General features: G+C 42.5%; 1 protein-coding gene across 1 annotated transcript in view; it reads right to left on the minus strand.

The window, feature by feature from the left end:
- The window catches only part of PLXNC1 (plexin C1), a 168415-nt gene that overhangs the window by 42144 nt on the left and 110828 nt on the right, over positions 1-15443 (minus strand). The window contains exons 13-20 of the mRNA XM_066257745.1: positions 13683-13886; positions 13408-13593; positions 10483-10585; positions 7709-7810; positions 7283-7386; positions 3007-3045; positions 2654-2778; positions 875-1073 (exon numbers count right to left, since the gene is read on the minus strand). Of these exons, the coding sequence (XP_066113842.1) occupies positions 875-1073; positions 2654-2778; positions 3007-3045; positions 7283-7386; positions 7709-7810; positions 10483-10585; positions 13408-13593; positions 13683-13886 (1062 nt within the window). The remainder of the gene's footprint in view (positions 1-874; positions 1074-2653; positions 2779-3006; positions 3046-7282; positions 7387-7708; positions 7811-10482; positions 10586-13407; positions 13594-13682; positions 13887-15443) is intronic.

Below are 15443 nucleotides of genomic sequence, written 5' to 3' on the forward strand. Positions count from 1 at the left end.
TAACTCCAACAAAGTGAACTCTTTGGCGAATGCTCTATAGGGACCTGCTTTAATATGGAATGACTGGTTAGAGCAAAGTGTCATTAGCTAATGGCATATTGGTAGGTAAATGAGTATTTCCCAGGTGCTTTAGAGGCACTGAGAATAGTGTGTTCTTTTCAGTGTTTGAAATATTCCCTCTACTCAGTACAGTTTCTTTTCTTTAAAAAAATTTATTTTTAAATTTTACTTATTCATTTTAGAGAGGAGAGAAAAAGGGAGAGAGAGGGACAGAGAGGGAGAGAGAGAGAGGAGAGAGAGACAGAGAGAGAAGGTGGGGAGGAGCTGGAAGCATCAACTCCCATATGTGCCTTGACCAGGCAAGCCCAGGGTTTCGAACCGGCGACCTCAGCATTTCCAGGTCGACGCTTTATCCACTGCGCCACCACAGGTCAGGCTCAGTACAGTTTCTTAAATGGGCCAACTGGGCTCTGCTTGTTAGAGAAAGAATGAGGTGGGTTCAAAAGTCAATGGGTATAAAATTTCAGTTATGCAAGGGAAGTTCTGGACATTATACAAAGTTATGCCTACAGCTAACACGTAGAAATCTGTTAACACTTAAAAATCTGTTAAGAGGGTAGGTCTCATGTTCATTGTTCTTACCACAATAAAACTTTTAAAAAAAGAGAACAAGGAAATTCAAAATGACTTAACATTTGCACAGAACAGTTACAGCAAAAACACTTGATTTTCCCTTCCGTGTGCTCCTGGGAAGAGGTGATGCTGACACCATGGAGTGCTCAGGACTTATCCTGGCAAAGACAGCAGCATCTGCTAAAAATAATTGCCTATTGTCTTACCTGTGACACTGCCCAGGGAGGGATGTGACACTCACCCGCAGGAAACCGGAAAGGCAGACAGACATCCAGTTTGTGAGGAGTTTTTCAACCACAGACTCGGTACGTCTTAGCATAAGTTTAGGCTGCATGTTACTGGACTGTTCCATCAAGTCCCTGGTCAGCACCTCCAGGATGCTGGTCAGGTAGACCAGCTTGGTTTGCAGTGCAATGGTTAAGAAGGAGGCAAACAGACACCTGTTTAAAAATAGAGCCTTCGTCACCATAGCCAAGACATGGAAACAACCTAAGTGGCCATCAACAGATGAACAAGTAAAGAAGATGTAACACTTATATTTATATATGTGTAAGATGGAATACCATTCAGCCATAAATAAGAATGAAATCTTGCCATTTGCAACCACACGAATGGACCTTGAAGGCATCATGCTAAGTGAAAGAAGTCAAACAGAGAAGGATAAATACATATGATCTCACTCATAGGAAAATAAATCAGATTATTTGTGGTTACCCAAGGCAGGGTAAGGGATAGGGTGGGGGTAAAATTGAATGGAGGGTGTCAAAAGGTACAAACTTCTAGTTATAAGATAAATAAGCACTGGGGTATAATGTGCAACATGATGACTGTCGTTACCCTGCTGTATGATGTATTTGAAGGTTGCTAAGATAGTAATCCTAAAAGTTTTTATCACAAGGGAAAAAAGCAATTTTTTTTATAGCTAAATGAAATGATAGATGTTAACTTTTTTTTTTAAATTAAGTGAGAGACAGGGAGGCAGAGAGACAGACTCTTGCATGTGCTCGACCAGCATCCACCCAACATGCCCACTAGGGGGCAAAGCTCTGCCCATCTGGGGCCGCTGCTCTGTTGCTTGGCAACTGAGCTATTTTAGCACCTGAGGAGAGGCCATAGTGCCATCCTCAGCGCCCGGGGACAACTTGCTCAAACCATTTGAGCCCTGGCTATAGGAGGGGAAGCGGGGGGGGGGGGCAGGGGAAGAGTGGTGGAGAAGCAGAAGGCCACTTCTCCTGTATATCCTGACTGGGAATCAAACCCAGGACTTCCATACGCTGGACTGACATTCTGCCACTGAGCTAACTGGCCCGGGCCAACTAAACTTTTGTGCCAAATTTGTTATGATGATATCTTTACATCAAATCATCATGCTATACTCCTTAAAACCTATACAGTGCTATATACCAATTGTATCTCAATAAAAATGAAAAGAAAAAAATATATATACAGAGGACAAAAAGCACATACAAAAAAGAAAAACAGAAACTCAATTAATGAGGTTAGCCATCAGCTGAGTCTTGGTCTGACACTGTTGGTAGTTTCCATGGTCACTTTTTTTTTTTTTTTTTTAAATGTCTAGGTCTCAATCACCTTCATTCTCCATCCATGGAATCTTCAGGACACCTATGTTATCTTCAGGATATTTTATGTGTTTTCAGCACTTAAACTTTAAATTAGAGTGGTAACAAGAAGTAAATGTCTTTCCCAAATTTTTTGGGTGTTTTTAAAAATAGAAAATATCACTTCCACTTTTTTTGATTCAGGACTCATGTTTTTTCTTGGTGCTGGGTTTTTCAGGGTTTTTTGGGTGGAGGGGAGTTGCATGTGTGTGTCTTTAAAATAGAATTTGTTTGGGGTGGTGTGATCTGAAATGGAGATATCACAGCTGCCTGACCACCCAACCAAACAGCCTGTTCTCGAGACACCAAATTCAGGTTGTGGTTTGGAAATAAAATAAAAGAGCTCAGGTTTTCTTTTCTCTACTTAATGACTTTCAAAATATAAACAAATTGACCAATACCTGTCTTTCACTGAAAAGTTCTTCTGCTTTTCAAGGGTGTGGATAACAGTAACAAGGAAATTTTTATTGCAAATCAGGGCATCCAAAGCTGTGAGGCTCTCATTCTTGTTATTGGCATCTCTGTTCTGGGGAGGGAAAAAGGGTATAATTTAGTATAATATCATATAATAACTTAAAGTTAGAAAATAGATCTACAATGGGTTTTCCAAGACAATGAATTATTTAATATTGAATTCATGATCCCAAAAAACCCACAATAAAAATTCAAAGTAATAATGGAGATGATGATGGTGATGATGATAACACTGAAAGTCAGGCAGTCATGGGCTAAAAATGAAAACTTATAGACTTACATGCATATCTTCGGTGAAGATGTGTGTGAAGCCACCTGACTGAGAGGAAGGAGACACTTTTATTATTCATAACATTCAGAGGAAATGAATAGTGTTTTTTGTTATAATACTCAAGTCCATTTTAATAAAGTAGAGACACTATTTGCTAATCTGAAGAGCCCCTGGGCGTATGCTCACTGCATAGTCTCTAATACATAATAAATAATTATTCAGCTCTCAAGAAACACCAATGAATTCTGAAAGCCTCTAAGAAGAATAATTATCAATGCATCAGTCCCATTTTCGGTGGATGAAAGAATCTCATACTTGAAAAGAACTGACTCAAAGTTAAAGACGTGGTGGTTAAAGAAGAGTATGCAAATATGCAGACCACTCCTCAAACCCTTGAACTTCTCAGCGCAAATACAAAATTGCAAAATTGGAAATTGCGTTGGTAAGTTTTCACAAATCTTAGTTTAGTATTATCTATTGTCTCAATATACAATGTTATTCAAGACAGAGTGAAGTGGGGCGGTTAAAAGCTGGAATCTGGAGCCAAACTCACTGACTTCCAGTCCTGGTTTGGTTTCATCACATACTGGTCACGTCGCTGTTAACAGGTTATTTAACCACTCTGTGCCCGACTTTCCTCATCTGCAAAATGGGGGCAATAAATCTGATTCCTACCTCGTGGGCTTGGTGTGAAAATAAAATAAACAAGTGCCTAGGAAGTTCTCAATGTCAGTTATTATTGTTGTTTTTATCACTAAAGTATGGTAAACTAGACCACAGCGCTGCTGTCCTGCTGGTTTCTAAAAATATTTTTATGTGCTATGTAGCTCCTGGATATAAACATCTAAACTTGAATTCCTTTTTTAATGTATCATAAATCTTATTGGAATTAAATAATTAAAATTTAAAAGACTGCTGAGTGACATTTTAAATGAGTTGACAGAATGAAAAATAAACTCAAGAACATTCAGATTTTTTCTTTCTTTTCTTTTTTTGGTAATAATTGGAACTTTAGGCTATGTATCTTATTAAAGTAAATTTCTTCTGCAGAGAATTTTTCATTATTTGTTGGCCCAAACAAGAAGACCTCAACTAATCTAACCAGGTGGTGGACAGTGGATAGACTGGGACACAGAGGACTCAAGTTTGAAACCCTGAGGTCGCTGGCCTGAGCATGGGCTCACTAGCTTGAGCGTGGGGTCACTGGCTTGAGTGTGGGATCATAGATATGACCCCATGGTCATTGGCTTGAGCCCAAAGGTCACTTGCTTGAAGCCCAAGGTTGCTAGCTTGAGCAAGGGGTCACTGGCTCAGCTGTAGTCCTCCAGTCAAGGCACATATGAGAAAGCAATCAATGGACAACTAAGGTGCTGCAACGAAAAATTGATGCTTCTCATCTCTCTCCCTTCCTGTCTGTCTGTCCCTCTCTCTGTCTCTTTCTCTGTCACACACACACACATACACACACACACATACACACACACACACACACACACGACCTCAACTATTTTGGTCATACTTTCCCTTAGTAATAGGCAGAAAAATCAAACCCTGGATTTGCATTTTATGCTTCCTATTATTTTTCTGCTGAATCAACCTTCAGTAAATAGGTAGTTTATACAAACTGATTCTTGGCCTTACAAAGAAGTATGTCACCGCTGTGGCTTTGCTAAGGCTCTCTTCCCTTTCATTCAGATTTTCCTGGTCTAGGAGGTTAGATGCTCTGCTTACCCTTAGTTCTTGTCTGATTTTCAGCAAAACAAAGTAGTCAGTATAAAGACAAGGCTTTAAAAGTCAAACCGAACCCACAAGTGAAGGACCTGGATGCTAATGCCTTGGCCTCTGCAAACCTACCATGTCCTTTAGGTTTTGCCTATTGTTACCTAGTGTTAACCACCAACCTCCAGGCTAGAGGTGGGGGCTACAGGTCTCTCAGTAAAGGGCCTGACTAACAGCATAATTTATGCAGCCTGGCATGCATTCCAACAGGCACTGTCCTAGTAGAATATGTTCCCATGTTCACTGTATCTTTTCTAAGTTCGGGGTTTTTTTTAGATTTATTGATTTTTAGAGAGAGGGGAGAGAGAGAGAGAGAGAGAGAGAGAGAGGAAAGTAACAGGAAGCATCAACTCATAGTAGTTGCTTCCTGTATGTGCCTTGACTGGGCAAGCCCATGGTTTTGAACCAGTGACCTCAGCATTCCAGGTCAATGCTTTATCCACTGTGCCACCATAGGCCAGGCTTATAAGTTCAATTTTAACTTAGGTCTTCTTGATAGAGTTCTGTTAAATTTATATTCGTTTTTCCCGAGTCTTCTCTTTTAATGACCCCTTCTGACTTCAGTTTTTATGGCTTTCCCAGTTAACTTTTAAGATTATACATAACCCAGAGGTAAATCAGTTTGACTTCTTGCAACTTTCTTCTCCTAAGATAGTGATTTTCAGCCTTTTTCATCTCATGGCCTATGTAAACGAATTACTAAAATTCTACGCCAGACCAAAAACTATATTAATTTTTTCCCAATTTGACCAAAAAAATACAATTTTGATTCATTCACACCAGATGGCTATTGCTCTGTTGGCTGTTGTCATTTTTTATTTGACGATCTAAGGGGAAAGTGGCCAGTGTCCCAAACTAGTCAGGTATTGCATGTTTTAAAAATTCTTACGGCGCACGAGTTGAAAATCACTGGCCTAAGATAACACAGACTTGCTCCTGGGATATTTTTTAACACTTGCAACAACGTTCCTCTGCAGTCATCCTTCTGTCTTGTCCTGATTACTGAATTTAGGCGACAGAAAAATTTCTTTTTCAGGCCACAGATTACTCTTTTCAGCGCTCAAGAGCAATCATTAACTGTAAAAGCCCACATAGTACTCATGTTGATGGTAGAAATCTCTGTTATCTTATTGCTGTTAAATTCTTAATGGGAATCTCAGAGAGCTGGGAAACAGGACTCCATAATGCAACCTCTGCTGAGGCTCTGGGTCGTCATCCTGATTCAGGGAATTGAACTCCCTTCCCTACACGGTGTTCTTCTATAGAAACGGATGAGGTGGCAAATGGCAAGGTTTGGTGCCTGGTACTCTTGGAGGATAAGTTTTTTTTTTTTTAGAAAAAAACACTTTACAGGGACAAAAAAAGCTTAAGTCTTATTTATAGTCTTCTTGATTTACAATGGTAAGGCTTGGACAAAAAAAAATCTGGTGTGGGTGTTTTATGACGGTTTCCCAACCTCCAGACACAACATCACATATCAGGATGTCCGTTTCTGGAATTATAGAGAAACTAGAAATTGCTTACTGCATGTGTCTGAGTTTCTGAACTGGAGGCTTCTGGCCAAATGTGGCTGAGAAGCTTCTGATAAGGTGATACAAACTCTCGTTTGATCAGGAGAGATTTATGGCTTTGCTTAGAAGTCTAGAATTAGTCATGATCATTGGTGCTGATGTATTCCAGAGGTTGGGCCTCTCTGTGGTCAGCAGTTCTGGACGAAAAAGGCAGTTTGGTGGAGCTGGGGTATTGGGACGCGGAGGTGATGACAGAAGAATGAGCGTACCTCGCCAGCGACTTGGGCGGGTAAATGATGAAGACTGAGTGGGTGGGTGAGAAAATGGAGGTGTCAGAACATAAGTGAGACTGAAAACCCAGAGGGTTAAGTAGACTACTCCTTGGAGTTCAAGAACAAACCCACCATTTCATGTATCTATTTCTACTAAATGAGAATGACACTAACTGATGAGCTAAGTAATAATTACTGAAGAGGACCATAAAAATTCTACAGCGCTAAAAATGGCTATCAACTCAAAGTCTACCACACGTCTGCTTTCCTGCCTCTCGGCCAGTAGTATTTTTCATTTCCAATTGAGAAGTAATAGTGAATAATATAGTAGCTGCAATGGAAGTCATGCAGATAAACACAACAAATTGGCTGGCCCACAATTTATTGATTTTTAAATAAACTAGCTGGCTTCCCAGCTACAAATTCAGCTCTAAACTGGTGGTAAAAATAAAACCAAAAGAATCATCATTCTGAACTTCTGTCCCTGCGAGGTTTTTGTTACTGTACAAAGAGTAATTGCCAGTGACCCATCACTGCTTTCTACCCAAATCAATCCAATTAGTAGCCACCCTCCTGCCGGCTCAGCTCAAACTGAAGCATTATCTTGTAAACACACATCATCTACTGCTGCCTTGGAAGCAAACACTCATTTTAACAATAGCAACAAGCACCTTCATTATTATTCAAGATTCAACCTTAGGAACATGATCAATGCTCTTTTACCTCGGGGAAGAAAGTTCTCAGAGCGAAATGTTTGTAGTCAAGGAAGGGAACAGTTCCAAAACTATCAACCACATCCAATTTATCCATCTGCAGCTCAGCAAAGCCTGCGAAACAATATCCCAAGAGCAATATTTTAACTCGACAAACAATGGATAAAAATCTTCTGCTGTTTTGTCTAACACAAAGCCTGACCTTGGTTTTCATTAGAGAAGAAACAATAGATAATTACTTGGTTGGCTGCAGAGGAGAGTGGAAATAAAACACAAAGTCAGGCGTGGACCCTGCTGTTCAGTGGTCTTCTATGACACAAACACTTCTCATTACTGTGGCCGTCTCCATTTAAGGGTAAAAAAAAATAATAAAAATAAAAATAAAAAAGACAGTAAAAAAGGCTGGCTTTTCTACAAATAAAACTCGGGAGCCTACCATCACGAATCTCTTTCCGCAGCTCGCTCTCCAAGAGCTCCAGCTGCTGGCTCTGCTTGCGACTCAGCTCCTTCGATTTGTGCCTGGTCACCCCCACGGCCACTGAGGAGACAGAGAGCTGGCATCAGATTGACATGTTAACTTAAAACACAAAAAGGAAACCAAAAGTCAACCTTTACGGGTCTTTCAGAGAGCGACACAAGAGGGAAGAGCTTGACGAGGTGGAGCTTATAAAAGGAAAAGTACCCTGGGACGGGTCACCCTGACGAGGAGAGTGCTGAAATGCAACAGAAAAGCAAAAGAACTCCCTACTCATCTTAAAAGTGAGAACTAAATCAAATAACTTTCTCTTGTAACCCAAGATCCCAGTCGGCTGAAAAGGAATGAAGCGAGAGCCAAGATTCCCTACAGCCAAGGGCCGCTTATATTGTTCCACCACTTTCTTTTTTCTTAATGTTTTTTAAACTTCCCCAGAGAAATAAAGTTGAACCGCAAATGGAGAACGAAACCACAGATCCACAGTCAGCTACAGAAGCCAAACTTCAGAGACCAAATGGGATGACGTGAGGAGTGCGCTGCAGTGAAACACCCTATGGGGATATTGCTTCTCTCCTCATCTTGCTTCTATCTGTGCTGTAGAGACAGCGATCCAAACAGGTTGGGGGCTGGGCTTCATTCCCGGCTCTGCCCTTACTAGCTGTGTGCCCTTAGGGACATTCCTTAGCATTCCTGTGTCTGGCTGCTCTATCTGTCAAAGGGCCTATCCTCATTGCGATTTTCAGAGGATTAAAATAAATAACTCACAGAAAGCATTTAGACCTAAAGAAAAGAATACTCAACAATTGTCAATTATCATTATTTTCTTCTAAGAAAGTTTTCTTCTGTTAATAGAAATTTCATGATACAAGGACCCTGCTACAAGTAGATGTGACTGATGCTGGAGGAAACCAAATTAAATAAATTAAATACAGCTTTTCCCTGGACCGCTTTGTCAAGTCAACAGCTTTGACATTAATATGCATTGTCCATCTTCAAGAAAGGGTGGGGCATGCAGTAATCCCCAGAACACAGAACCCCATCCCCAGGAGTATGACTTGGCACTATTGTTCCTCAGGCTGCACTTTGAGCAACACTAGTAGATTGCACGGGAAGGGAGCTAGCAGGTCGTATCCACCATGCCTTGAGTTTTCCAAGGCGGAAATCTGCGGGGGAGGCTACAGTGGGAATGTTTGGCAGGGGGCAGGCCTAGCTCAGGTGTGTTGAGTGGTTTCACTCGAGATGTGACTGATGGACTGCAGAGCAGACTCAGTCCTGCTGCTGGTGACACAGGTGTCCCTGAAATCAAGGGAGGAAGGGGTGGGAATTTTAAGGGGCTTTGCCAATACCAATAAAGCTGAAATCAACATGTCAAATTAAGCCCACTTCATCTTAAAGAGCATACACAATCTCTACCAAAAGGGTGGAGAAGGGTGAGATCATAGGTTCCTATAAGATGAGACTTCATTAAAATATCAAGCCCAATTCTGGGTACCAGATACCTAATAGGGTGGACAACTTGAGGAGAACATAAAAAAATAGCTGAAATGATCCTCAACAGGGCAAACAGGGAAAAAAGATGAGTTCATTCCATAAGGCCAGTTAATCGTGCACATAAATCCTTCCCTCACTGCTGGACTGGGGACCACCCAAGACCAAAGACTAGGCCTGAACTTCTCTTCTTCAGCTGCAGAGACTAGCAGAGTAATTAGCAATATAGCAGATAAACACCATATAGCTCAATAAACACAAGGTAAATGGACTTGGAGATAGTTGAGTCAATGTGTGAGCGAGTATCTAGAAGGAGATATTAGTAACTAGTAACAGAAAACCTTAGAAAGGCAATGCCTATGTTAAGTGGAAAAGTATGAAGTGGTACATTAGTTGTGGAGAAGTGTTCTTTATTTTTAAGAGGACAAGAGGAAAAATAAAAAGCAGCTCAGAACTAGAGGTCACAAACTAAATGGTGACAGAAACCAGGTATATAGATGAGTTAAGTGACCTAAGTGGAGCAACAGAGAGTAGTGGAGACTGCGGTGAAGACCCTCTGTACATATGCCCTCTCTCAAGTGGTAGCTCCTGCTCAGCTCCAGCAAACTGATGCAACGAGAAAATGGAGATCCAGTGACCTAAATCTTTCAAGTTTTCAAGAGATTTTTAAGAACAGGAATCACCTCATTTAAAAATATTGTGAATTACATCCAAGTTTTTAAAAAAAATGCTGTGTGGGTCAAATAAAACACACTGGTTAGCCAGATTCAGTCAGTGAGCAACCCCCGTGGGATCGTCATGCTGATGAGCCTCAGAACATTTCAATAGATGGTACAGGTCACACTCTAAATTATAGTTCTGCCAGGAAGAACAAGGCTGGGGTGGGTGGAAGGGGTGGGATGGCAGCATGAGACGGCAGGATGAAGTGACCAAGTCATGGGAGTTCACAACCCCCAGGAGAATTCTGAGGGAATAATGCACAAGTCAAAGGATCATGGAAGCAATGCGTATTATTTCTCAAACACTAACATACCATCTTTGTAATCCTTTTATTCCTCAAGCATCCTTAAAAAAATGTTTAGAAAGCCCTCAACATGTACCTATTATTCCTGCCCCGAAGTTCTGATTTGGGTTTTAATCCATTAACACTGAGTTGAAGCAAACAGCCCCTGGAAGCTGGAAGTCAGCCTGCCTGAAGATAGGCCCCAGGGAAAATTTTTTCTGACAAAATTAAACAGGGCACTTACCAGAAATAACAATCAGGAGCAAGATGGGAAGCCCAATCAGAAAATACAAAGGGGAAGCCACTGATTCCTGCTCGACATCTAGCTCCAAGTTTCCCAGTTTGACCTAATAGACCAAAGAGTGTCATTAGACCCAGTTGAGTTGGGTACCATAACTATTTATACAATTTTCTCCCACAAACAGGTTTTCCCCAAGATACAAAAAGAGATGGCAAGCTGGGTAGGATATCTGAGTTCAAGTCCCATCTCTGGAACAGATTAGCTATGTGACCTTGAGCCAATGAAAAACATTCACCGTGCCTCGGTTTCCAGATATGTCATTGGAGACTAGACCTAGAGATTTTAAATCTTGGTCCTTTTTGCCCTGGGGGTTTAAAGAGGCGGTAACCTCTTGACCAAGGAAGTCACTGACTGTCATCTTGTGCAGTGGTCCCCAACCTTTTTTGGGCCATGGACTGATTTAATGTCAGAAAATATTTTCAGGGACCAGCCTTTAGGGTGGGATGGATAAATATATCACGTGACCAAGACAAGCGTCAAGAGTGAGTCTTAGACAGATGTAACAGAGAGAATCTGGTCATTTAAAAAAAATAAAACATCGTTCAGACTTAAATATAAATAAAACGAAATAATGTAAGTTATTTATTCTTTCTCTGCAGACCAGTACCAAATGGCCTACGGACTGGTACTAGTCCGTGGCCCGGGGGTTGGAGACCACTGATCTTGTGGACATCCTGGTTTTCTTGGCAGGCCTATGTCATCGGAAGCAGAAACCGGTTCGGCCACTCTGCCTGGATGATCCCTGGGGGCCTTGACCAATTTCAGTTTTTGGTTACAAAACTTCTGTAAAACTTGTAAAGAGAGAAACTCTCTATTAAGCCTTATTTTTGCATTGACATACACAAGAACATGAAGGCACGTTTCTACCCCGGGAGCCATGGCTATTCCTGTGGGGACAATGGAGCCCAGTGGCCAGAGCAGATTCTGGACCCAGAAAGACAACCTGTATCCTAAAGCCCAGCTTTGCCATCTGCTCTCCTTACCAGCTGTCAGAGCTTGAGATAATAACCCAACCAGCCAGTCCTCACCTTCCTTGACTTTAAACTGTAGCGTTCTCCTGAAGACCAAATGTGCTATTATCATTTAAGTACCATATTTCCCCATTTATAAGATGTTCCCATGAATAAGATGCACTTATTAACTTTGGGGCCCAAAATTTGAAAAAAAATGTTATTACATAAAGTTACTGAACTCAAGTTTTATTCATCATAAAATTCATACAACTCCTCATCACTGTCAAAACTCCCATCCATTAGCTTGTCCTCATCTGTGTCTGATGACGAATCACTGTCTTCATATATTGCCTCATCCTCAGTTCCATCTATGGCACTTGAAATGCCACAACCACTGTATAAGACGCACCTAGTTTTTAGACCCCAAATTTTTTGAAAAAGGGTGCATCTCATACATGGGGAAATAAGGTAAGTCAGCTCATGACATGGCTGCTCAAAACTCTTCAGTGGCTTCCAGAGCTCAAAGCCAAGTTCTCACGATGGCCCACAAGGTCCTGACATTCCGTCAGCTCTCCCAGCTCCCAGCATGAAATCTCCAGCTCCCTCAGGATATTCCCCCTTGCTCCCTCCACTCCGGCCCCACTGCCTGTCTGTTGCTTCTTAAATGCACCAGGCAGATTTCCAGCTCAGGACCTTCCCTTCACCTAGCATATTCTACCTGAGGTGGCCCACGGCTCATTCCTTGCCTCCTGGAGGTCTTTACTCAGATGTCATCTTTACAGGGAGACCTTTTCTCCAGGCCATCAAAAAACCGATGGCACTGCCTTCATGTTCCTATTCCCCTCCCGGCTTCATTTGTATCCATGACATTTACTCCCATCTAACACATACTTATTTTCTTTGCTAGGTTTCTATCTCTGTAGGTATCTTCATACAGGAGAGTCGTTTTTGTCTGTTTTCTTCTCTGCTGTCCCTGCCACCGTGTAAGCATTCTGGAATGCTTTCATAAACAACAGAGAATGCTAGCATTTGCTCTTCTTGGCTAACTGGACATGGGGGGAGCCCTAGTGAGTTTAGTAGCCAGTATTGATTTGATAATAGTTATTAGCACCTTTACTGTATGCAACGGATGACAAAGGGAGGCTCGGCAAGGCTGAGTGACTTCTCCAAGGCCACACAGCTATTAACTAGTGCAGTCAGGACATGAACACATGTTTGTTTGCCTTCCAGCCCGATGCTCTTTTTTCCTGTCCTTTATCCAATTATTTATGACTATAGATCATAAAGCATTTTTTCCCGTTATAGACTGTACAGGGCCTTATATTGCATGACCGCTATAAAGGGAGACTCGTAATATGTTTCCCTTCCCAGTGGCCTCACATCTTTATTGGGGGACATAAATATACCAGTGATGGGGACCCTCAAACATGTCTCAGAAAAGATTAATCACAGAAACTATGACTTCATGGTGGAGGAAGCAGTCCACCACCCATAGATTATCTGGCCTCCATTAGACTCGGATGCTCCTCTGAGTGTGCTAAAACAGGCCCCCATTTTGGGATTCTGCTAAGGCATGTCATCTTTGCCTTTGGGAAAAGAATGACAGCTCATTCATCAACGGGCCTAGTGATTCTGTTTGCAGATGCTCTAGTCTCAACGTATGGCCGGAACAAAAGACATCAGGACTCATTAGTTGTATAGAAAATGATATGTTCACTGCTCTGACATTCAAACGGGCACATGGATTCTGGCAGCTACTTCGGAGGCATTATGTTTGGCCATACCAGCTCTGTTCCTCTTCTATTTAAAGTGAAGACCTAAGGATCCAAGAAAGATTCCAATCTGGTTTCTGGTTCAACCAAGGAATTCCCCCAAATAAGGTAAGACTAGGATGGAGGATTGCTCGGTGACTTACGTGAACTTTTCTGGAAGAGGAAGCAATGCTATTGGCAGTTCTGATGCCTTTGATTTTGCAGAGGATGGTGGTGAGATCTTGGTTTCTAGTAATATTTTCAAAGCTGCAATTTAACTGCTCATTCTCCCCATGGAAGAGAGTAATTTCAATGTCTTTCTTGGAAATGTTGAAGTTATCGTTTTCTTTCTGTGAAGAACAGAGTGAAGATGGAGACATCGGAGCACAACACTTTTCTGGCCCAGGTGGGCACGGCCCACAGGAAATGAGAAACGTACCAGAATTTTTACTTCCAATTCTGTATCCACCTCGGGGTCAACCCGATACCCTGTAAATTTGGGGTCCTCAAGATACTGCAAGCTTCCACAATCCAAGTAGGTCTCCTGAACTCTCAGCCTCACGGTGACGTTTGTACGCAATTTTGAACTCTTTAAACTGGGGGCTGAGAAGCTGCAGGAAGTCGCCATGCAATATTCAGAGACCTGAGGGAGAAGGAAAGGGCATTCAACAACTTCACTCATGGACCTCACGTGACCTGGGCAACGGAATGTCTTTAGGCATCTGTTTCCTCATCTGTAAAACGGGCCAGCAACACTGCCTACCTGGCAGGGCTGAGCGAACTTTCCATCAAACCAGATGCGATAAGGACTCACTCAATTAAATGAGGGCTACAATAAATAAGATTGTCCACACAAAAACGCTTAGAATGGTGCCTGGCACACACGTGCTAGCTATAATGTTATTACTAACAACCATGAAAACAGCCAGGTTAGGCAATGGGGGAAGAAATGTAATGCAGAAAGAAATAGGCTTGAGAAAGGGGAAGACTCTGCACCCCAGAGCCTGTGTGCACTTGAAGACTTGAAGCCGGAGCCTCGGGGAAACTCCCAGAAAGGAGCAGAGGAGCCCTCAGCAGGGCCGGCAGCTGGCCTGCAAGGGGAGTCATGCTGGGGAAGCTCCTGCTGCGTTTCTGCTTCAGCAGAATCGCTAACCACAAGGAGGAAGGGCTTTGTAGACCTAACAGAAAACAGGGGGAACACAAGTTAAAGGGACAGTGCATTCCCGTGAGAAGAACACGAAGGCTGGGAACAATACAGAGAGCGTGCCCCACTTTATGGGTTTATTTATCAAAAACTACCAAACATAAATATTGGCATTTTCAGGCCCGCAGAGAAACAGGCAGAGAGAGCTGCTGGGAAAGGGAGGTTGACAAAATGTCTTACAGAAGAGCGATAACACTCGAGAAAGAAATTTGTCAGCTGGGGGTTGGGGTTCCTCTTTTTATTTACTCTCTACGACTGACATATGAAAAGGAGGTAACAAGAGGGAACAGGTGGGGAAATTTGATGCAAAGGGCTGATGTGGGGACAAGCAAAACCCCTCCCCCATTATCACCTTTTCAAACTGCAGCCAGAGTCTCCGCCCGCTTTCTGGTGCTGTGATGAGAACCTCTACCTTCTCAGCAGCCGTAACCCTGGCAGGCTGGCTTCTCATTAAAGATGTCCTCTGGAAGGATTATTGGTGATGGGGTCACCCTAACCTCATTATCCCCAACTCTCTCAATTTCCATACTAGTTACCAGCTGCCATTCTCGGAAATGCTTTTTTTTATTAGTTTCCAAGCAACCGCTTGGCCACCTTCACTGGCCATCTTATTTGCTTTCTCTTCTTAAAGTGCAACTCCTCAGCAAGATGCCCTGCCGGGCGCTTCCTTCTTCCTCTGTGCTCTCCCCACCACGGGGCTGTTCCTGTTCTCCCTCGGTGGCAGCTTTACAGGGAAGACACAAACATCTCGAGCTCCACAGTCTCCCCAGCAGTCTAGACCTGCCCTATAGACAGCAGCCCCATGGACCGCTGAGGCGTGGAACCTGCTCACACCTCAAACACATGTGACTTTGCAGGAGCTTCCTCATCGATCTCCCGATGTTTTCTCAGTTTATTGCTTCTCTAAACTCTCCCATGCACCGTTGCTAAGATGATAATAAAGGGACCTATGCTCAGGTTGCTCCCTACTTAAACATCGGCAGTTCTCCCTCTGCC

Source organism: Saccopteryx bilineata, chromosome 2 (genome assembly GCF_036850765.1).
Source record: "Saccopteryx bilineata isolate mSacBil1 chromosome 2, mSacBil1_pri_phased_curated, whole genome shotgun sequence".
NCBI classification, from domain to species: Eukaryota; Metazoa; Chordata; class Mammalia; order Chiroptera; family Emballonuridae; genus Saccopteryx; species Saccopteryx bilineata.